At 44.8% G+C, this 24,747-nt stretch overlaps 1 protein-coding gene and 1 pseudogene across 1 annotated transcript; both read left to right on the top strand.

Annotated features, from left to right (window-relative positions):
- Positions 1-605: 605 nt before the first annotated feature.
- On the top strand, positions 606-1,661 carry LOC149433991 (uncharacterized; annotated as a pseudogene).
- A 19,324-nt stretch (positions 1,662-20,985) lies between these two features.
- LOC149433990 (nuclear factor 7, ovary-like) lies at positions 20,986-23,253 on the top strand. The gene has a single exon (XM_089664259.1). It carries the CDS (start codon positions 20,986-20,988, stop codon positions 22,561-22,563), a length of 1,578 nt encoding a protein of 525 aa, XP_089520385.1. The 3' UTR covers positions 22,564-23,253.
- The last annotated feature ends 1,494 nt before the right edge of the window (positions 23,254-24,747 follow it).

The raw sequence follows: 24,747 nt of genomic DNA, 5'->3' as shown, positions 1-24,747 counted from the left end.
CTCGGGCAGTGCCCGAGCGCCCGAATGGTCAGCCCGCCCCTGGGTCCTAACCCTTGCCCACTTCACCCGAAACTAAAGATTTTGTCTGTAGACACACTATGAGTTGCCTTCTGCTGTTCATCTCTTAGAGGCTCCAAGGCATAAACTAAAAGATAATTTACACTTTTGTTCTCAAATATGCGTCTGGCACAAAGAGCTGAAAAAAGTCGTAACTTCATTTTTTACACCCCATTAATTACCATTTTAATGATCACAGTATTTTTTTGCTCAAACGGCTCATACAGGAGAGATGAGAGCCGCCCCTTAGCTTTGTCTTTGCTCCAGTGAGCAGAAGTCTATCGTCTTTTCTTCCCGTAATCCAACCACAAGGTGTGCCCATCGCTTGCACAAGATATAAACAATTTCTACAAAAAGTTTTATTTACAATGTGATATTGCTAACCCCCTGGATCGAGTACATGTTGTTTCCATTTATTTGTTGCCATCCAATCTCAAGGTGTGTCCATGCAACCACTGCTTCATCAACATCTAAAGATCTTTTTGTACATCTTGGTCCTGTGTGAAGGTTCTGAGAGCGGGCACTGAGCTGAGACATTCCCGGGCACAATGCAGTCCTCTGCAGAGAAAAATCTAAAGGAGATAAAAACTTCCAGAATCTGCCGAGGATATTACAAGTCTGGAGAATTACTGTCCATCAAGAAGACTCATAGTGACCTGACTTCTCTGGGACATGAGATAAGGATAGCTGGGGAAAAAATGAAAAAGAACATTGAAAGTGTTTGCACCGATCTCTCTCTCCGTCTACTAATAGATTTCCCCATCATGACTCTGCAGCATGTCACCAACTGGGAATCCTTACAAAACATTCTGGAATCAAAATCTTTCAAGGGAAGAGGAGACCATGAGAGAGATGAATTGAAAGACCTGTCATTCTGGAGTGCAGACATCTGTCCAGATGACATTGAGAACGCTCGTCAACAGGCCTATGACAAAGTCCGACATGTGAGACATGCCGAGAGATTCCAGACAGAGATAAAGGAACAATATGCCAGCTCTCCATCATTTGATCAATCTGCTTCTCGGTATGGCAACTTCAGGCTTTCCTTCCCATTGTCCAACCTTCTGTCCTTGTACAAGACTCAGCATTGTGGAGGTGAGGAACCTCAACTGTAGATTTTGGGGACCGATATCTACAAACAGGAGATTGCTCACTACATTGTAGTTCACAGTCCCAACACCGACCAGTTCAATGACCTTCCAGTTGTGCCGTCTTTCCAGAACATCTCTGGACCTCGGCCCTTTGTCTATTGGACGGAGGAAAGATTGTACTGGAGACCACAATCCACCTCTAGATCTCTGAAGCTGAAAATCTCTGAGGAAGACTGCCAGGTGAGACCATCAGACCCTCCTCGTTCAAGAAGGTCAGAGCCTTGGCGTAAAAAGCGTGCCTATGAACCTCGCTGTGTGTGGAATGAGCTGGTGGTCGCCTTTCACCTTCCTGCCAATGGACGGCTTCGGCTCCCGATGTCACAGCTTCTGAGGAGCCTGACTCCTTGTGATGTCCTACAGCCTTTCCTGGGCAAAACACCAATACAAGAGCATGAAGCCAAGGAAAAGATAAGAAGACTGAGGGAAGAGTTTGGGAGAGAGATGGGAGAATAAGACTATCACAACGACTTTCTATACTGTTTGTGGTTCAGTAATTCTCATACATTTACATATTCTGTATTTTCACATCACAAAGCTGTATTTAAGGTAATAAGGCATTTATTATATAATTGTGTTTACAGCTGTATGTAACCTCTTCCCCCAAAAGGGTGAACCCATATGTCCTCTGGTTGAAGGGGTTTTACCAGAATGATGCCTGCGGCCATAGATATCATCCCAGTATCTTTTTTCAGCTGTGTACAGGCCTTAAAGTGTTACTAAACCCAGGACCCCACTTTCAATATATCCGCTCTCCCTGGACCCCGCATTCACTATATCCACTCTCCCCGGACCCCGCATTCACTATATCCGCTCTACCCAGACCCCGCATTCACTATATCCGGTCTCCTAGGACCCCGCATTCACTATATCCGCTCTCCCCGGACCCCGCATTCACTATATCCGCTCTCCCCGGACCAAGCATTCACTATATCCGCTCTCCCCGGACCAAGCATTCACTATATCCGCTCTCCCCGGACCCCGCATTCACTATATCCGGTCTCCTAGGACCCCGCATTCACTATATCCGCTCTCCCCGGACCCCGCATTCACTATATCTGGTCTCCCCGGACCCCGCATTCACTATATCCGCTCTCCCCAAACCACGCATTCACTATATCCGCTCTCCCCGAACCCTGCATTCACTATATCCGCTCTCCCCGGACCCCGCATTCACTATATCTGCTCTCCCCGGACCCCGCATTCACTATATCCGCTCTCCCCGGACCCCGCATTCACTATATCTGCTCTCCCCTGACCCCGCATTCACTATATCCGCTCTCCCCAGACCCTGCATTCACTATATCTGCTCTCCCTCAACCCTGCATTCACTATATCCGCTCTCCCCGGACCCCGCATTTACTATATCCGCTCTCCTCGGACCCCACATTCACTATATCTGCTCTCCCCGGACCCCGCATTCACTATATCCGCTCTCCCCGGACCCCGCATTCACTATATCCTCTCTCCCCGGACCCCGCATTCACTATATCCGCTCTCCCACAGTATACAGAACTTGGAAATGCAATTATTTTAGTAAATATAAACTGCTAAATCCCTTTTCTCATCAGCAGTATATAGCAGTCTTGTGACTTCTATCAGTGTCTGGCAGAGCACTGGTTAAAGCTTGTAGGAGGAGTTTTTATGCTTTAAAAAATAAATAAAGATAGATAGATAGATAATAGATAGATAGATAGATAGATAGATAGATAGATAGATAGATAGATAGATAGATAGATAATAGATAGATAGATAGATAGATAGATAGATAGATAGATAGATAGATAATAGATAGATAGATAGATAGATAATAGATAGATAATAGATAATAGATAGATAGATAATAGATAGATAAATAGATAGATAGATAATAGATAGATAGATAGATAGATAGATAGATAGATAGATAATAGATAGATAATAGATAATAGATAGATAGATATATAGATAGATAGATAGATAGATAGATAGATAGATAGATAGATAGATAGATAATATATAGATAGATAGATAGATAGATAGATAGATAGATAATAGATAGATAAATAGATAGATAGATAATAGATGATAGATAGATAGATAGATAGATAGATAGATAGATAGATAGATAATATATAATAGATAATAGATAGATAATAGATAATAGATAGATAGATAGATAGATAATATATAGATAGATAGATAGATAGATAGATAGATAATATATAATAGATAGATAATAGATAGATAGATAGATAGATAGATAGATAGATAGATAATATATATTAGATAGATAGATAGATAGATAGATAGATAGATAGATAGATAGATAGATAGATAGATAGATAATAGATAATAGATAGATAGATAGATAATAGATAGATAGATAGATAGATAATAGATAGATAGATAGATAGATAGATAGATAGATAGATAGATAATAGATAGATAGATAGATAATAGATAGATAGATAGATAGATAGATAGATAGATAGATAATAGATAGATAATAGATAGATAGATAATAGATAGATAGATAATAGATAGATAGATGATAGATAGATAGATAGATAGATAGATAGATAGATAGATAGATAGATAATAGATAGATAATAGATAGATAGATAGATAATAGATAGATAGATAGATAGATAATAGATAGATAGATAATAGATAGATGATAGATAGATAGATAGATAGATAGATAGATAGATAGATAGATAGATAGATAGATAGAATGTTTGGGGGTTCTAAATAAGTTCCCACATGGAAGAAAAATATATTTTAAATATATTTTAAAAATATTCTTCCCAAATACATTGACATATATCTGAAATACTTTAATTTTGACCGTACTCCATATATTTCAAAACATATTCATATATAAATATTGTGTGTTGAAATGCTTTTTTTATATAATACAAAATATATGAAAAATATTTTTAATACATTTGCAAAATACACTGTGTCTTGAATACATTTAATCTACATTGGAATGTATTTACAAATATAATTAAAAAATATATGTTAAAATGACTTTTTTATATGTTCAAAAAAATCTGATGAATATATGTAAAAAATATGTTTTTAAAAATATTGTTCATATATTTTGTAATATGTAAAAATTATTTAAAATATATTTTTCTTCCAGGTGGGTTTCTAACAAAAAAAGTATATTTTTACATGTCAGGATAGGCCTGGCGTTGAAGTGGTTAAAAAGACCCTGTACACATTTTATATGCTTACCTGAAGTGTTTTTATGTTCATGATTGATCTTTATTCACTTGCACTCTGTGTTTGAACTTGCTAGAAATTTTGACTACTCCAGGAAGAGTCAATTCCCTCACACAGCTCCATCCCTTCTTGCACGTCAAAGCTGTTCTAAGAGTGTCCAATTACTGTGTGTGCTGTCCCAGCTCCTCCACCCTCACCTCCCAACATATATTGTAACGTGTTTATTGTGTACTACTGAAATGTATTGTAACATATTAAAGCCAAATGTTGGATGTATAATATTGTATACAAGAAATGTCCCTTACAGATTCAATTTAAAGTCAAACTTCAGCCTTTTATTTTTTACAGACTGTAGTTACATAGTTAGTATGGCTGAAAAAAGACACAAGTCCATTCAGTTCAACTTTTAAAGCAAAGAAAAAAAAAATTTAATCCTACACCCATGATCCAGAAGAAGGCAAAAAACCCAGCAAAGCATGATCCAATTTGCTCCTGCAGGGAAAACATTCCTTCCTGATCCCCCGAGAGGCAATCGGATATTCCCTGGATCAACTTTCCCTATAAATCTTATATCCAGTTATATTCTGTGTATCCAAGAAAGAATCCAGGACTTTCCTACAGCAATCCACTGAGCTGGCCACAACCAACTCTTGAGGGAGTCTATTCCACATTCTCACAGCTCTTACTGTGAAGAAACCTTTCCGTGTTTGGAGATTACATTTCTTTTCCTCCAGACGTAAAGAGCGCCCCCTTGTCCTCTGTGATTACATCAGGGTGAATGACTACACCGAGTTCACTATATGAACCACTGATGTATTTATACATGGAGATCATATCCCCCTTATGTATTATACATGGAGATCATATCCCCCCTTATGTATTATACATGGAGATCATATCCCCCCTTATGTATTATACATGGAGATCATATCCCCCCTTATGTATTATACATGGAGATCATATCCACCCTTATGTATTATACATGGTGATCATATCCCCCCTTATGTATTATACATGGAGATCATATCCCCCCTTATGTATTATACATGGAGATCATATCCCCCCTTATGTATTATACATGGAGATCATATCCCCCCTTATGTATTGTACATGGAGATCATATCCCCCCTTATGTATTATACATGGAGATCACATCCCCCCTTATGTATTATACATGGAGATCATATCCCCCTTATGTATTATACATGGAGATCACATCCCCCCTTATGTATTATACATGGAGATCATACCACCCTTATGTATTGTACATGGAGATCATATCCCCCCTTATGTATTATACATGGTGATCATATCCCCCTTATGTATTATACATGGAGATCATATCCCCCCCTTATGTATTATACATGGAGATCATATCCCCCCTTATGTATTATACATGGAGATCATATCCCCCCTTATGTATTATACATGGAGATAATATCCCCCCTTATGTATTATACATGGAGATCATACCCCCCTTATGTATTATACATGGAGATCATACCCCCCTTATGTATTATACATGGAGATCATATCCCCCCTTATGTATTATACATGGAGATCATATCCCCCCTTATGTATTATACATGGAGATCATATCCCCCCTTATGTATTATACATGGAGATCATATCCCCCCTTATGTATTATACATGGTGATCATATCCCCCTTATGTATTATACATGGAGATCATATCCCCCCTTATGTATTATACATGGAGATCATATCCCCCCTTATGTATTATACATGGAGATCATATCCCCCCTTATGTATTATACATGGGGATCATATCCCCCCTTATGTATTATACATGGAGATCATATCCCCCCTTATGTATTATACATGGGGATCATATCCCCCTTATGTATTATACATGGAGATCATATCCCCCCTTATGTATTATACATGGAGATCATATCCCCCCTTATGTATTATACATGGGGATCATATCCCCCTTATGTATTATACATGGAGATCATATCCCCCCTTATGTATTATACATGGGGATCATATCCCCCTTATGTATTATACATGGAGATCATACCCCCCCTTATGTATTATACATGGAGATCATATCCCCCCTTATGTATTATACATGGAGATCATATCCCCTCTTATGTATTATACATGGAGATCATATCCCCCCTTATGTATTATACATGGTGATCATACCCCCCCTTATGTATTATACATGGAGATCATATCCCCCTTATGTATTATACATGGAGATCATATCCCCCTTATGTATTATACATGGAGATCATATCCCCCCTTATGTATTATACATGGAGATCATATCCCCCCTTATGTATTATACATGGAGATCATACCCCCCTTATGTATTATACATGGAGATTATATCCCCCCTTATGTATTATACATGGAGATCATATCCCCCTTATGTATTATACATGGAGATCATATCCCCCCCTTATGTATTATACATGGAGATCATATCCCCCCCTTATGTATTATACATGGAGATCATATCCCCTCTTATGTATTATACATGGAGATCATATCCCCCCCTTATGTATTATACATGGAGATCATATCCCCCCCTTATGTATTATACATGGAGATCATATCCCCCCTTATGTATTATACATGGAGATCATATCCCCCCTTATGTATTATACATGGAGATCATATCCCCCCCTTATGTATTATACATGGAGATCATATCTCCCTTATGTATTATACATGGAGATCATATTCCCCTTATATATTATACATGGAGATCATATCCCCCCTTATGTATTATACATGGAGATCATATCCCCCTTATATATTATACATGGAGATCATATCCCCCCTTATGTATTATACATGGAGATCATATCCCCCTTATGTATTATACATGGAGATCATATCCCCCCTTATGTATTATACATGGAGATCATATCCCCCCTTATGTATTATACATGGAGATCATACCCCCCCCTTATGTATTATACATGGAGATCACATCCCCCCCTTATGTATTATACATGGAGATCATATCCCCCTTATGTATTATACATGGAGATCATATCCCCTCTTATGTATTATACATGGAGATCATATCCCCCCCCTTATGTATTATACATGGAGATCATATCCCCCCTTATGTATTATACATGGAGATCATATCCCCCTCCCCCTTATGTATTGTACATGGAGATCATATCCCCCCCTTATGTATTATACATGGAGATCATACCCCCCCTTATGTATTATACATGGAGATCATATCCCCCCTTATGTATTATACATGGTGATCATATCCCCCTTATGTATTATACATGGAGATCATATCCCCCCTTATGTATTATACATGGAGTTCATATCCCCCCTTATGTATTATACATGGAGATCATATCCCCCCTTATGTATTATACATAGAGATCATATCCCCCCTTATGTATTATACATGGAGATCATATCCCCCCATATGTATTATACATGGGATCATAACCCCCCCTAATGTATTATACATGGAGATCATATCCCCCCTTATGTATTATACATGGAGATCATATCCCCCTTATGTATTATACATGGAGATCATATCCCCCCCTTATGTATTATACATGGAGATCATATCCCCCTTATGTATTATACATGGAGATCATATCCCCCCATATGTATTATACATGGGATCATAACCCCCCCTAATGTATTATACATGGAGATCATATCCCCCCTTATGTATTATACATGGAGATCATATCCCCCTTATGTATTATACATGGAGATCATATCCCCCTTATGTATTATACATGGAGATCATACCCCCCCCTTATGTATTATACATGGAGATCATATCCCCCTTATGTATTATACATGGAGATCATACCCCCCTTATGTATTATACATGGAGATCATATCCCCCCTTATGTATTATACATGGAGATCATACCCCCCCCTTATGTATTATACATGGAGATCATATCCCCCTTATGTATTATACATGGAGATCATATCCCCCCTTATGTATTATACATGGAGATCATATCCCCCCCTTATGTATTATACATGGAGATCATATCCCCCTTATGTATTATACATGGAGATCATATCCCCCTTATGTATTATACATGGAGATCATACCCCCCCTTATGTATTATACATGGAGATCATATCCCCCCCTTATGTATTATACATGGAGATCATATCCCCCTTATGTATTATACATGGAGATCATATCCCCCTTATGTATTATACATGGTGATCATACCCCCCCTTATGTATTATACATGGAGATCATATCCCCCCTTATGTATTATACATGGAGATCATATCCCCCTTATGTATTATACATGGAGATCATATCCCCCTTATGTATTATACATGGAGATCATATCCCCCCCTTATGTATTATACATGGAGATCATATCCCCCCCTTATGTATTATACATGGTGATCATATCCCCCCCTTATGTATTATACATGGAGATCATATCCCCCATTATGTATTATACATGGAGATCATATCCCCCTTATGTATTATACATGGAGATCATATCCCCCTTATGTATTATACATGGAGATCATATCCCCCCTTATGTATTATACATGGTGATCATATCCCCCCCTTATGTATTATACATGGAGATCATATTTTTTAGAGCAGTGCCAATTCCTGCACTGATTAAGAGTAACTGCCTGGAGACCCCCACAATTACCAGGCCAGGGTTGTGGGGGAAGAGGCGGAGGGCATGTGGAATGGGATTTTTTTTGTTAATATAAATGTCATTTTAAAAAAAAAAGTCAGTCCTGCTGCAGCAGTTTCTATACATTGTACAGATGTGCAACTTTGCAGGTCATTTCTGGACCCCCCCAGGCATGATATTAACAGGAATGTTTCATTTTTCTGTTTTTTTACTTCAAACAATGAAATATGAATGCCCCTTTAAAAATGGCACTTTGTGAAAAACAAGATTTTCCCTAATTCCTGTCCCTCAGGGCCGTCCCTGAGCCCCCATACCCCTTTACGGCCAATATCTTGCATGTAATCCTTCAAAATGGGAACTTTTGAATTTGCAATTTCCAGTCTTAAAGACTTGCATCGAGTTCAAACTTTCATTAGGTTCGAATGTTCGACTCTGAACTGGACACGGGAGGGGGTGGGGGGGGTGTTCGGCCAACGACTCATTTTTTGGTTGATATGCAGTTGGGGTGAAGTATGTCTGTATTTCTCCCTGTAAAGTCTTCTCTGTATTATTACGAGGCTCGGCTCGCCCTGTAGTCTGAGTTTCAGTTTCGTTTCTTCTCCTGGCAGAGATGACGTCTGTTGATCTGGGGAAGTTCCTGGAATGTCCCGTCTGTCTGATTCCTTCTACTGCTCCTGTAACCCTTGACAGAGGACTACTGCCGGGAGAGTGTGGTGTGCGGGACACGTTCTGTAAGAAGTCCCTCTGGCGGTGTGCGGGACACGTTCTGTAAGAAGTCCCTCTGGCGGTGTGCGGGACACGTTCTGTAAGAAGTCCCTCTGGCGGTGTGCGGGACACGTTCTGTAAGAAGTCCCTCTGGCGGTGTGCGGGACACGTTCTGTAAGAAGTCCCTCTGGCGGTGTGCGGGACACGTTCTGTAAGAAGTCCCTCTGGCGGTGTGCGGGACACGTTCTGTAAGAAGTCCCTCTGGCGGTGTACGGGACACGTTCTGTAAGAAGTCCCTCTGGCGGTGTGCGGGACACGTTCTGTAAGAAGTCCCTCTGGCGGTGTGCGGGACACGTTCTGTAAGAAGTCCCTCTGGCGGTGTGCGGGACACGTTCTGTAAGAAGTCGCTCTGGCGGTGTGCGGGACACGTTCTGTAAGAAGTCCCTCTGGCGGTGTGCGGGACACGTTCTGTAAGAAGTCCCTCTGGCGGTGTGCGGGACACGTTCTGTAAGAAGTCCCTCTGGCGGTGTGCGGGACACGTTCTGTAAGAAGTCCCTCTGGCGGTGTGCGGGACACGTTCTGTAAGAAGTCCCTCTGGCGGTGTGCGGGACACGTTCTGTAAGAAGTCCCTCTGGCGGTGTGCGGGACACGTTCTGTAAGAAGTCCCTCTGGCGGTGTGCGGGACACGTTCTGTAAGAAGTCCCTCTGGCGGTGTGCGGGACACGTTCTGTAAGAAGTCCCTCTGGCGGTGTGCGGGACACGTTCTGTAAGAAGTCCCTCTGGCGGTGTGCGGGACACGTTCTGTAAGAAGTCCCTCTGGCGGTGTGCGGGACACGTTCTGTAAGAAGTCCCTCTGGCGGTGTGCGGGACACGTTCTGTAAGAAGTCCCTCTGCAGAGAAGAGCAGACCGAGCCATTGGCAGTACTGGGATCTGAGTGACAGGTAATACATACCTGGAGGGGATAACCTGGGGGGGGATCCAGATTAACACCAGACACCCCCCCCCCCCCCCCCACCAATCCTCAAACAGGCAGATGAGTTTTTCTTTTATCAGAATGTCATCTCCTCCCCAATGTATACCAATATTATGAACTATTATTATTTATTTCCATCAATGATTGACTTCTCCCGCCTCCTGCATCCCCCCCCCCCATAGACCTGCCAGCTATTAACCCCCATGTGTTGTCCCTTTACACCCTAATAGAATCCTGGACGTTCTTTCTGTATCGATTTCCTCCACTAGATCGTAAGCTCTTCTACCTTCCATATCCTCCCCTATACCCTAAGGCCAGGTTCACACTTGTGCGTTTTTTTAAGCATTTTGCGTTTCGCAGGAACACAGTTCAGGGGTGTTTAATCCCTATCGCCCGACGTTTTGTTCTGCATTTATCCCTGCTGTGGGCTTCTCCGGCGCTGGCAGCAGCTGAAGACAGAGAAGCCCGGCTGCAAGTCCGGCAGCACAAAACCCCAAAATTCTCTATTATACCCCAATAGATTGTAAGCTCTTCTGCCTCCTGTATCCTCCCGTATACCCCAATAGATTGTAAGCTCTTCTACCTTCTGTATCCTCCTGTATACCCCAATAGATTGTAAGCTCTTCTACCTTCTGTATCCTCCTGTATACCCTAATAGATTGTAAGCTCTTCTACCTCCTGTATCCCCCCTTATATCCTAATAGATTGTCAGCTCTTCTACCTCCTGTATCCCCCCTTATATCCTAATAGATTGTAAGCTCTTCTACCTCCTGTATCCTCCTTATACCCTAATAGATTGTAAGCTCTTCTGCCTCCTGTATACTGATAGTGATGGTCTGAACACCCCTGTGTTTGGTTCAAACCTCATGAAATTTGACCGGGAACTTGGAACTCAATGCAAGTCTATGGGACTCGAACTTGTAAATTCAAAAGTGCCCATTATGAAGGCTTCTCTGCAAGCTATTGGCCATAAAAGGGGTATGGGGACTCTGGGACTGCCCTGAGGGACATGAATCATTGAAAAAATGTTTTTTTTTAAAAAGTACCGTTTTTAAAGAGGCAATCATTTATCAGCACTCAAATTAAAAAAATAAAAATTCCTTTAAATATCATTTATCATTGGGGGGGGGGGCAAAGTGGCACATCTGTACAATGTATACAACCTTCTGCAGCAGGACTGACATTAAAAAAAAACAGTATGGCGTCCCCCCTAATCCTTAGCAGCCCCTAATGCAGCTGCCACATCTAAGGCTGGCAATCTCCAATACATTACATTTTGTTTTGGGTTTAGATAAACTTTAAAGTGATTTTTTTTTAAAATAACAAACATGTCTGTAGTCACCTGTTCTGTAATGGTTTTTCACAGAGCAGCCCTGACCGTATTCTTGGGTCCCCAGCTAGCGCTCCTGGCCCCTCTGTCCACAGCAAGCAGCATGCTGTGGGGGCAGCCTAGCAGTCTCGCTCCCGAGCGTCTGCCCTGTATGTCATTTCACACAGCTTGGTGGCTTGGCCCCACCCACGCTCTCATTGGCTCACTGGCTGTGATGGACAGTAATTAGAGCCAATGGCTCCCACTGCTGTCTCAGCCAATGAGGAGGGAGAGACCCAGGGAAGCTGAGGCCCTTGTGCACATTGCTGGAGCAAGATAGGGCTCAGGTAAGTATGCGGGGGGGGGGGTTTCCTTCATGCATAGAGAACCTTTGAGCCTTTACAACCCCTTTAGCCCAGTTTACCTGCATTTTGCTCTAGTTTTGGATGTCTGGAACATAAGCAGAGGGATCAGCGGTTCCTTTAGGTGGAAGGTTCTGACCCGGCATTCTCAGCTTCCGGTCTCGCCCATTTTTATGATTGGATGGTTCACTCCATAAGGACATCCATTGCATTGACCAATCATAAAACCAAAAAGAGCAGCAGACAGTAGAGAAAGGGGAGGAGCTTTGTGCTAAATCTGTGCTACAGCATACATTCCACAGATCGATTATTTGGACAGGACTATGCAAAGTCGGTGAATCGTTACCTCTTACACATGCTGTGCTTTCTAGTTAGCACCTCTAGTGATCCCTTTGAAGCCAGTGGTGGCTCCTTCCTCCAGCAGGGCACACTCGTAGAAAAGTCAGCTGCATCTCATACTGGAAGCATGGAGGCCACTCATCTCCTCAAACTCAATCTTTCTAAAACGGAGCTCCTAGTACTCCCCCCAGCCCGTGCCCCCTCCCCCGACTTCTCCATCAAGATCAATAACACAACGATCAGTCCCTCCCCTCATGTCAGGGTACTAGGTGTAATCCTAGACTCCCATCTGTCCTTTCAGCCCTAAATCCAATCACTCTCCAAATCTTGTAGAGTTCACCTCCTCAACATCTCCAACCTCCGCAACATCTCCAACCTCCCCAACATCTCCAACCTCCCCAACATCTCCAACCTCCGCAACATCTCCAACCTCCGCAACATCTCCAACCTCCGCAACATCTCCAACCTCCCCAACATCTCCAACCTCCCCAACATCTCCAACCTCCGCAACATCTCCAACCTCCGCAACATCTCCAACCTCCCCAACATCTCCAACCTCCCCAACATCTCCAACCTCCGCAACATCTCCAACCTCCCCAACATCTCCAACCTCCCCAACATCTCCAACCTCCGCAACATCTCCAACCTCCGCAACATCTCCAACCTCCCCAACATCTCCAACCTCCCCAACATCTCCAACCTCCGCAACATCTCCAACCTCCGCAACATCTCCAACCTCCCCAACATCTCCAACCTCCGCAAGATCTCCAACTTCCCCAACATCTCCAACCTCCCCAACATCTCCAACTTCCCCAACATCTCCAACCTCCCCAACATCTCCAACCTCCGCAACATCTCCAACCTCCCCAACATCTCCAACCTCCGCAACATCTCCAACCTCCCCAACATCTCCAACCTCCGCAAGATCTCCAACCTCCCCAACATCTCCAACCTCCCCAACATCTCCAACCTCTGCAACATCTCCAACCTCCGCAACATCTCCAACCTCCGCAACACCTCCAACCTCCGCAACACCTCCAACCTCCCCAACATCTCCAACCTCCGCAACATCTCCAACCTCCCCAACATCTCCAACCTCCCCAACATCTCCAACCTCTGCAACATCTCCAACCTCCACAACATCTCCAACCTCCACAACACCTCCAACCTCCGCAACACCTCCAACCTCCGCAACATCTCCAACCTCCCCAACATCTCCAACCTCCGCAACATCTCCAACCTCCCCAACATCTCCAACCTCCGCAACATCTCCAACCTCCGCAACATCTCCAACCTCCGCAACATGTCCAAGATACACCCATTCCTAACCTCGTAAACCAGTAAGCAACTTATTCCCTCCCCGGCTATATCTCATCTTGACTATTGTAACTCCCTCCTCATTGGCCAACCTCAGTGCATTTTATCCCCTCTTCATTCTATCATGAACGGTGCTGCCAGACTCATCCACCTTACTAACCGTTCTGTATCTGCCATCTCTCTCTGCCAATCCCTCCACTGGCCTCCACTCAGTGTCCTCCACCCCTCTCTGCCAATCCCTCCACTGACCTCCACTCAGTGTCCTCCACCCCTCTCTGCCAATCCCTCCACTGGCCTCCACTCAGTGTCCTCCATCCCTCTCTGCCAATCCCTCAACTGGCCTCCACTCAGTGTCCTCCACCCCTCTCTGCCAATCCCTCCACTGGCCTCCACTCAGTGTCCTCCAAACCTCTCTGCCAATCCCTCCACTGGCCTCCACTCAGTGTCCTCCACCCCTCTCTGCCAATCGCTCCACTGGCCTCCACCCCACTCTGCCAATCCCTCCACTGGCCTCCACTCAGTGTCCTCCATCCCTCTCTGCCAATCCCTCCACTGGCCTCCACTCAGTGTCCTCCATCCCTCTCTGCCAATCCCTCCACTGGCTTCCCATTGCCCAACGAATAAAATTCAAAACATTAACAATAACATATAAAGCCATTTATAACTCCGCCCCGAATTACATCACCAATCTTGTTTCCAAATATCACCCAAACCATCCTCTCCGCTCCTCCCACAACCTCCTGCTCTCTAGCTCCCTTGTCTCCTCCTCCCATACTCATCTCCAGGACTTATCAAGAGCCTCCCCCATCCTCTGGAACTCTCTACCCCAATCTATCACCTACTCTGCCTGCTTTTAGGCGATCTCTGAAAATCTATCTCAGGGAAGCCTATCCTGCCTTCAGCTAATAACAGAATCTTCTATTCCTCCTACCAGTCCATCCCCCACAGTTATTACCTTTTGTACCACCAGCCCCTCCCTCTTAGATGGTAAGCTCCCAGGATCAGGGCCCTCCTATCCCTCTTGTATTGAACTGTATTGTTATTGTATTGTCTCCCGTTATATTGTAAAGCGTTGAGCAAACTATTGGCGCCATAAATCCTGTATAATAATAATACTGGAAGTCAGGTGCCAACTGTCAGTGCTGGCTTGTAAGGGTAGGTAGGTGGGACTTCCTCCATGTTCCCCTCCTTGTTGGAGGGAACATGTACCACTACCCCCTTAGGAGTTGCTGAAATTTTGGGTCCCCCTATAGTCCTGCACAGCCAGGCAAGACGCGTTTTCCACAGACTTGCATTCTGGAGACACTAAACAGTCCTTAAAGTGGAGTTTCAGTTGCATTAAAATATAAAGTCAAAAACTACAAAAACTGTAGCTGCTGACTTTAAAGATACAGACACTTACCTGTCCCTCGGTCCAGCGGTGTCCTCACCAAGGCTGGTTTCACTGGCCGTCTTCTCTCCCTGGCGCCGGCATCTTCAGTATGGGCACCCGGCTGGGATAGCTTGCGGCTTCACAGCCGGGTGCCCAAGCAGAGCTGCACTTTGTGAATGGTCCCGTAGTCTTCTGGGACCTGTCACGGGAGGGAGGCAGGAGGACAACCTCTGCTTCCAATCACCTGAGGCGATCGCACCGGATGTGGGAACGGGTACCAGTGAAATTCGAGTACCCACTCCCCCCCCCCCCCCCGCTTTCCAAAGGTGCCGATCCTTAATGGGGAGCGGGGGGGACAAAGCCTTAAAGAGGAACTTCCCTTTTGGGTGGAGATCCACTTTAAGCTTGTTTTTTTTTTTTTAGGTTTTATTAAGGGTATTGAACTTGGATGGGGTGAGGGGTGTATGGGATGTCCAAGGAACAGTAGACTGAGGGCAACTTCCTGGCAACTATACACAAGTCCAAGATAGGGAATTCTCTTCTGGAAGAGTTCTTCAGCCTCTCCTGGTGTATCACCCCAGACCCCAGATAATCTTCCTTGCCCAGCTGTCTGAATGCCTGGGCAAGGGGATCCAGTGCCTGCCACTGTAAGTTAAACAGTCCCAGGTACATAGTCAGGTTTCCCACCAGAATGCCCTCTCCCTTTAGCTGGCGCCTTCAAACTTGGGCCCCCTCCCAGGCTCCTGCATCACATCTTCCACCCGAACCCTCCCGCTGATGAGCAGGCTCAGTCACACTTAGAGTGTGCCCGGCCCCATGTCAAGCCTTCTCCTTGGGGATTGTCCAAGGTCCTCTAAGTGTGCAGGCCAGCTCCTCCTCACCCCCGCCCACTGCTTCTAGAATCTTCTCCAAGATTCTAGAGTAGGGCGAGGTATCAGGAACTGACCTGCAGTGCCTCTCAGCCCTGACCTAAAATGGACCCTGTTGACTATTTCCCCAGGCTGGGTAGCCTACTCTAACTAAAAAAAAAAAAGAAAGTAACTAGCTCCCCCTTGCTATCCAGAGCAGCACTACAAACATAAGAGGCCTACCCCAGGGTCGGTTCTTCGGGGCGACGATAGGCACCTTGGACAGGGTCACTCACCCTACACATGGAATACCTTCGCTGTGTCATGCTCATCATTTCCCTGGGACAAGGTGGAGGCCACTTTTAGGGATAACAGTCTTAAGGCAGTCCCCCAACTTAGAGATGGCCATGTACACTGAGCAATAAACTGGACTCCAGTTACCTCTCCATTCCCATTGCACACCTTAACCAATTCTGAGCCTATGTCAGCTCCACCCATCCAGTGTATCTCTGTTACCTCATTCCCAGCGACAGAACGGGGCCCAGCTAGCCAGGACCTCGTGCGAGCACTTAATGAACTCTCCCTCTTCCATTCCTAGTGGCTGGCTGAGGGCCTCTGCTTTGCTGATCTGCTCCCATTACTATAGAAGACAGAGCGCTCGGGGAGAGGGGCCGAAGCTCACCCTCGCTGCTAGAGGACATCCCACCTATCACCAGTACCACGCTTCACAACAGGCTGCTAGACGTCCGTTACCCTTGGTAACCACGTGGTAACTCTCGAGGAGCTGTCTTCATACCCCAATGTGCTTTACTGACCCAAGCTGTAGTGTGCCGATTACTTTCTTTCACCTCTTGAATATCTTTAGACCAGCCATTGAAATGTCTCAATACTTTACTGATAGAACTCAGCACTACAGTTCAAAATAGGCCCCAATCTTTCCCTAGCTGACCTAACTACGGCGGCTGCCCCAGCATACCTGCACAGGTAAGACTCCATTCTTGGCAAGTCCATGGTGGTGGAATCAAGATGCAGGTCCCAGCAGTCCAAAACAAACAGAAATTCCCAGCTCACTTACCAGCCAGCCTGCAACAAAACCGAATTACCCTAACAGTTCACATTAAAACCAAAGGGTTTAGTTTGCACACATTTGCAAATACATGCATAAGCTGCAGTGGCCACGTCACGGCACCCCATTGTACTGCAGTCCTAACTATAATTCTGAGATCCTTCCAAGCTGGAGCACATATGTAAAAATGAATAGATTAAGGGCAGGTATGCCCACCCCTCCATAAAGGTACAGGCACTGGTGAAGGCACAGGCCAACACGCTGAACACAGGGCTCAGGGCTTCTTGGACTTAGACATTTTCTGTTCCATTTAAACCTATTTTTTATGTGTTGTATTGACTTGCATCAGGTTTTTATTGTTCAGTATGCACTACCATCTGTCAGGGCTCCGGGTATGACCAGAGGTGTGTGGACCGACACAGGGAAACACAGACTTCAGGTATAGCGTGTAAACAATATAATTTATTAAGGGCAACACAAACATAAATGCAGTGCAACAAACCAAACCCAAAACTAACACAAATACGTACAACAAGGTGCAACAAACCCAAACCTGATATATATATATATAAATATGGAGAACAACGTAGTCAGGCGGGCCGGGTCGGTACCTAACGGGCAGACAAGGTACAAGGAGCAGGCAGAAGATTGGTCAGGAGTAGTCGAGGTCGGTACAGGCAGAGTTCAAGCAGAGTCAGGATCAGGCAGGAAGCAGACAGGATGCAGATACAGGGGCTCATGGGAACACCAAGGAACTGACTGCAGGCCTGGCCATTCCTTAAATACACCTCCTGCAATCAGCCTCAGGTGATGGCTTGATTGCAGGAGTGAACTTCTGGCTGCCGAGAGCACCCACTGGGCAGCCCTGGTACTGCAGCCCATAAGGCAGGTGAGTCCCACCACCATTGGCGAGTCCATTCCTGACACCATCTAGTGGCAGTTTTGGGCCTCTACAACTTGTTTACTATGTGATTTTAGTTTCTCCCTCTGTACTCCCCTTCTGTGTAGTGCTAGTAAGTTTAGCCGTAGCTGGTCCCTCCCCATTTTTCCTATGTTCCTCCAGTCAGTGTTAATTCTTCACAGAGATAGGGATTAGGAAGCTCACAATCTTCTTACACTTCAAAGGACTGGAGCAGTGGTTCTTAACCTTTTTGGAGGTACTGAACCCCACCAGTTTCATATGCGCATTCACCGAACCCTTCTTAATTGGAAAAATAAAATATGATTTTTAAAATTCAAAACATAGGTATATATTTATACATAGGTGCACAAAATGAACAAAACCATTAAGAACAAAGAACAAAACCATTAAAACATGATTTTCACACAAAAACAAAATAATGAATATTTACCGCAAATCAGTGTGACTTCTGCTGTTGTCTTTCAGTGGCCAGTTCAGAAATGCGCGGCATTACCTTGGCAAGTGCCACTCTCATGTCATTTTCGCAACAAAGTCTGTTCCTTTTCTTCGTCTTTATGTCCAGCATCCTCGAAAAGGATTGCTCGCAAAGATATGTTGTAACAAACGGTATGAAAATTCATCCCCCATAGTAATTCATCCCCCATAGTAATTCATCCCCCATAGTAATTCATCCCCCATATAGTAATTCATCCCCCATAGTAATTCATCCCCCATATAGTAATTCATCCCCCATAGTAATTCATCCCCCATATAGTAATTCATCCCCCATAGTAATTCATCCCTCATAGTAATTCATCCCCCATATAGTAATTCATCCCCCATATAGTAATTCATCCCCCATATAGTAATTCATCCCCCCTATAGTAATTCCTTCCCCATATAGTAATTCATCCCCCATATAGTAATTCATCCCCCATAGTAATTCATCCCCCATATAGTAATTCATTCATAGTAATACATCCCCCATATAGTAATACATCCCCCATGTAGTAATACATCCCCCATATAGTAATTCATCCCCCATATAATAATTCATCCCCCATATAGTAATTCATCCCCCATAGTAATACATCCCCCATATAGTAATTCATCCCCCATATAGTAATTCATCCCCCATATAGTAATACATCCCCCATATAGTAATTCATCCCCCATATAGTAATACATCCCCCATATAGTAATACATCCCCCATATAGTAATTCATCCCCCATATAATAATTCATCCCCCATATAGTAATTCATCCCCCCTATAGTAATTCATTCCCCATATTAATTCATCCCCCATATTAAGTCCCCAAGTCCCCCCTGTGTCAATTCACTTACCTTTGCTCCGCGCGTTCCTCTCGCTGTATTCCCGCGCCGTTCCGGTCTTCAGGGCGGACTGTGAGAGGAGCCTAGCTCCTCTCACGTTCGTCACGCTGCCCCGCCTACACACATCCTGACAGCCAATCACTGGCTATCAGGATGTGAGTGGCAGCGAGACTGGCCAATCATTGCATTTGAGTCCCTGCCGCCCGAGAGGAGGGAGGGGAGCGGGCGCCCGGCACACAAGAGCCGCGGCTTGCCGACCACTGGGCTAAGCGATGTTGCGTGACCACCTGCAGCCAATGATGGACAAGCGGGGCATGTCATCACAAATCATATGAGTCGGGTGTGGGTCACCTCCGCCGAACCCCCGAGACTGACTCACCGAACCCCTGGGGTTCGATCGAACCCAGGTTAAGAACCACTGGACTGGAGAAACATCATCTGTACTGCAATTAACTGAATTAAAATGACGTTGGATTCAACTTATGTGTCTTATTGCAGGGTGTTTGGGCAATTTACTACTTTGCCCATTCATTTGATGATAAATTTAATATGTGAACATCACATTTGTCTATGCCTTAATCGAGCCTTTCTGTATCCCTCACAATAAGATTATTAAAACAAATTATAAAAGCAATAAAAGATCCAGAAGTTTGCTATTAATCAAATTAAATGTGAAATACAATGTAGATGGTATAACTCAAAACGAATAATGTTACTCATGTAAATTCAGAATGTAACCAATACATAGAGACAGCTATACGAAAGAAAGTTACAGATCAAGTAACAAAGAATCATGGTGGTATGTTACGCAGATATCCTGATGTCCGGGCTCAAAAGACTTAGAGAGATTTTTATATCGTCTTTCTGCCCCCCCCCCCCCCCCCCAATCCAGGTAAAGACACACCCTTCAAAAAGGTCTCAGTAATACTAAGATTTTGCCATTTCCATTCCATGGATGGCGTTGTTGGATGATGGCAAAATCTCAATATACCGGTCAGCTGGCATTTATGGCAACCATGTCTAGCTGAGCATACATCCTTCCAATTCAATGTTCCCAGGAAGATCTATTACAATACTCCCCAGGAGGTGTTAGTAATGATGAGTCCAGGGCTTACAGGATAGGCTTCCCTGAAGAGAGAGGTTTTCAGAGATCGCCTAAAAGTGAGCAGAGTAGGCGATAGTCTGATAAAAAGTGTTCCTTTAATTTTCTTGAACAGTGTACATAGATGCATAAAGCAGCATTTGAAAAAAAGAAAGCTCTCACCTATGGTGCCTTGTGCATAATTGGGGCCTGACTGGGAAAAAAGAGAAAACCAGGAATCACACACCCTCCATATTGTCACTGTTTGACTTTCATTCCTCTCTCTCTCTCTTGTTGGCAGAGATAATGGCATCAGCTGATCACAGCAAGGTACTGGATTGTTCCATATGTCTCAGCATTTACAAAGATCCCGTAAACCTTCAGTGTGGACACAACTACTGCCAGGAATGTATTGATCGTGTGCTAGACACACAGGAGCAGTCTCGGGGTTATTCCTGTCCTCTATGCAGAAAAAAATATGAAAGCAGGCCTGCACTTCATAAAAACATTACACTTCAGAACATGGTGGACAGTTTGTCATCTACTCCAGATAAGGAGAAGTCTGGGATTCTGTGCACGTACTGCATTCACTTTCCTGTACCTGCTGTCAAATCCTGTCTTCTGTGTGAAGCTCATTTGTGTGATGGTCACTTGAAAGTCCACAGCATGGCAGAAGAACATGTTCTATCTGATCCCACCACTTCTCTGGAGAAGCGGAAGTGCAACCTTCATAAGAAAGCTCTGGAGTATTTCTGCACCAAGGACTCCACCTGTGTCTGCGTGTATTGTCTGATTGGAGAGCATGCTGGCCATCACAAGGAGCCTCTGGACGAAGCGTATGAGAAGAAAAAAAAGGACATGACCAATGCTCTTAGTAGGTTGAAGACAAACAGAGAGGAGACCGAAAAGAAAATCAAACGCCTGCAGGAAGAGAAGAGAAAAGAGGAAGAAAAATCAGCTGGGGACACAGAGCAAGTCACTGCCCTGTTCAGGGACCTCAAGACACAGCTAGAAGACCTGGAGAAGAGGGTCCTGAGTGAGATTTCCAGGCAGGCAGAGAAGGTCTCACACATGTCAGATCTGATCCACAAGCTTGAACTGAAGAAGGACGAGCTGGTCAGGAAGATAGGTCGCATTGAGGAAATGTGTAACATGACCGACCCACTGACTGTCCTAATGGAATCAGACATAGGTACCCTCTGTGATACCGAGGACGAAGGTAATGAGGACATCCAGAGATGTGATCAACCCCTTCATGATGGAGACCTGGTTCTGGGTGGGATCACACAAACATTACACACATTATCCGATCTGATAACAGGGGCGAATGCATACTTCTATACGAATACACCCATAGATATACTACTGGATGTGAGCACAGCTGGTAATCATCTACATATATCAGATGACAGGAAGACGGCAACCTGGTCCTTATTCCTGGGGCACCCAGAAACACCAGCGAGATTTCAGTGCACTCAGGTGATAAGTATACAGAGTTTCTCCTCTGGGCGACATTACTGGGAAGTAGATGTTGGGGCAAAGAGTAAATGGAAATTCGGGATGTGTTACCCCAGTATAGAGAGGAAGTTATGGCCCGCGGTACAAATTGGAAATAATTACAAGTCCTGGTGTTTGCAGAGGAGTGATGGTGGTAACAGGTATTCAGTGATACATGACAGCAAAGAGGTCCAGTTATCAGTCAATATCTCTAGTACCAGATTCAGGATATGTCTGGATTATGATGCCGGGAAATTGTCCTTTCATGAACTGTGTGACCCTATCCGACACCTCCACACCTTCACTGCCGTCTTCACCGAGCCCCTCCATGCTGTGCTATGGGTAGGGGCAGGCTCTTTAAAGTTACTAGGGGGTGCAAAATGCTAGAAATCTCTCAGACGGGGACTCAGGGAGAGTTGAGTTTTGGGGGAGGCTGTAGAAGCAGGCAGTGGAGGGTGTTCAGTCAGGTAGTATTGTCAGGACTGGAAGTATAGTCTGGCTGAAAAGTGGGCAGCAGTGCATAGGAGTGAAGGGTGTACAGCCGATGTAGTCAGCATAGAGCAGGGGTAGGCAACCTCGAAGAGGTGGAGATCTACCTGACCAACATGGGGGAAGCCAAAGATCGCCAGGCACAGTGTCACCTCCTCACACCTGTTTTAAACCTCTAATTGCTGTACCACCGTGTCACAATCACGTGCATTACACAGCAATCATGGGTTTAAATCGGGTGATGAGGAGGCAACATATCGGTCCCTCACCACCTGTCAAATGAAATGAGATTGCAGCAATGAGATGAGAGGGGCAGCAGTGCCTACTGCACCTGTGAATGAGCTCTTAGTTGTAATCAGCATGAGCACCCTAAGGGCTTGGTCACATGTAAAGTTGGTTGGTGGTAAAATCCTGTGGTTGAATCACGGTTTTACCTCCCCATACCCTAGGGCAGCATTTTTCATGGGGGCAGTGCCGCCCCCTGGAAGAAGGGACATATGCGGCATGCGGACCAGGTAGGATCTGAGAGAGGCTGCTGACTGCTTGACGATGTATGCAGAGGCCAATTCTCGCTCCCGGAGCTGTGAAGGTGAGTGTATTTCTCTTTCTAGCCCTGGGGGGGGGGGGGAGTGGCTGGTGTATGCGGGACAATGGTAGTGGGACGCTCTCTCAGGTAGGGTGGGGGTAAGGGGTGTTGTTGGTCAATGTCAGGCTTTCTTCACTGGGGGAGAGGGGGGTGGTGTTGGGTGTTGGTCGGTGTCAGGCTCTCTCCGTGGGGGAAGGGGTGTTGTTGGTCAATGTCAGGCTCTCTCCACTGGGGGAAAAGTGGGTGGTGTTGGGTGTTGGTCGGTGTCAGGCTCTATCCACAGGGAAAGGGGGGTGGGGGGAAGGGGTGTTGTTGGTCAATGTCAGGCTTTCTCCATTGGGAGAAAGGGGGGTGGTGTTGGGTGTTGGTCTGTGTCCGGCTCTCTCCGTAGGGGGGAGTGTGTTGGGTGTTGGTCAGTGTCAGGCTCAATCCGTGGGGGAAGGGGGGTGGCCGTTTTTTGTGTTGCCTAGGTCAGCACAAAACCTGAACACACCATCGATGCTACCTTATCTGTGGCACTATAAAGAGGACCAGCCTTAGACTAGATTTCCATGCAAAGTACTATTTCGCTGAGACATTCACGCTGTGCTCTTGGGTGGGAAGGTGGAGAGACTGCTACTCTTCTTACATTTTTTCTTCTTCTTCCTTTATTCTCCTAACTTTTCTACTTTTTCTGGTTTAAGTTATCTATATTTCACTTAAGGCTACAGACAGCTCAGTACACAGATGTATGCGGTATAAATCACTTTAAGCTCTACAGAAGGTCTCCAAACTGCGGCCATTTGCTTCCTTTTATTTGGCCCTTGGGGCACTATTCCTCCCACTGACACCAACTATGGGGTACTATTCCTCCCACTGATACCAATGATGGGGCACTATTCCTCCCACTGACACCAATGATGGGGCACTATTCCTCCCACTGATACCAACTATGGGGCACTATTCCTCTCACTGACACCAATGATGGGGCACTATTCCTCCCACTGACACCAATGATGGGACACTATTCCTCCCACTGATACCAATGATGGGGCACTATTCCTCCCACTGACACCAACTATGGGGCACTATTCCTCCCACTGACACCAACTATGGGGCACTATTCCACCCACTGACACCAATGATGGGACACTATTCCTCCCACTGACACCAACTATGGGGCACTATTCCTTCCACTGATACCAACAATGGAGCAAAATTCCTCCCACTGACACCAACAATGGGGCAAAATTCCTGCTGCTGACAACAATGGGGCACTATTCCTCCCATTGATGTCAACAATAGAGCACTGATGCTCCCACTGACACCAACCACAGGGCACTATTTTTTCCACTGACACCAATGATGGATCACTATTCCTCCCCTTAGTACATGTTTACATTATTTGCTCCCACTGATGCAAAGACAATTTCTACTCCCAATGGCCACAGTCGGGCCCACCTAAAATCTAAAGGATGGTAAACTGGCCCTTTGTTTAATAAGTTTGGAAACCCCCG

Source organism: Staurois parvus, unplaced genomic scaffold, assembly GCF_062004578.1.
Source record: "Staurois parvus isolate SC_StPar_1 unplaced genomic scaffold, SC_StPar_1.0 ptg001869l, whole genome shotgun sequence".
In the NCBI taxonomy this organism is placed as follows: Eukaryota; Metazoa; Chordata; class Amphibia; order Anura; family Ranidae; genus Staurois; species Staurois parvus.
The sequence above is the reverse complement of the archived record's forward strand: the minus strand, read 5'-3'. Positions and strand labels throughout refer to the sequence as shown.

What these genes read in the sequence shown, in the direction of transcription:
- LOC149433990 (XM_089664259.1), top strand. Translation starts at nt 20,986, where the DNA reads ATGGCATCAGCTGATCACAGCAAGGTACTGGATTGTTCCATATGTCTC.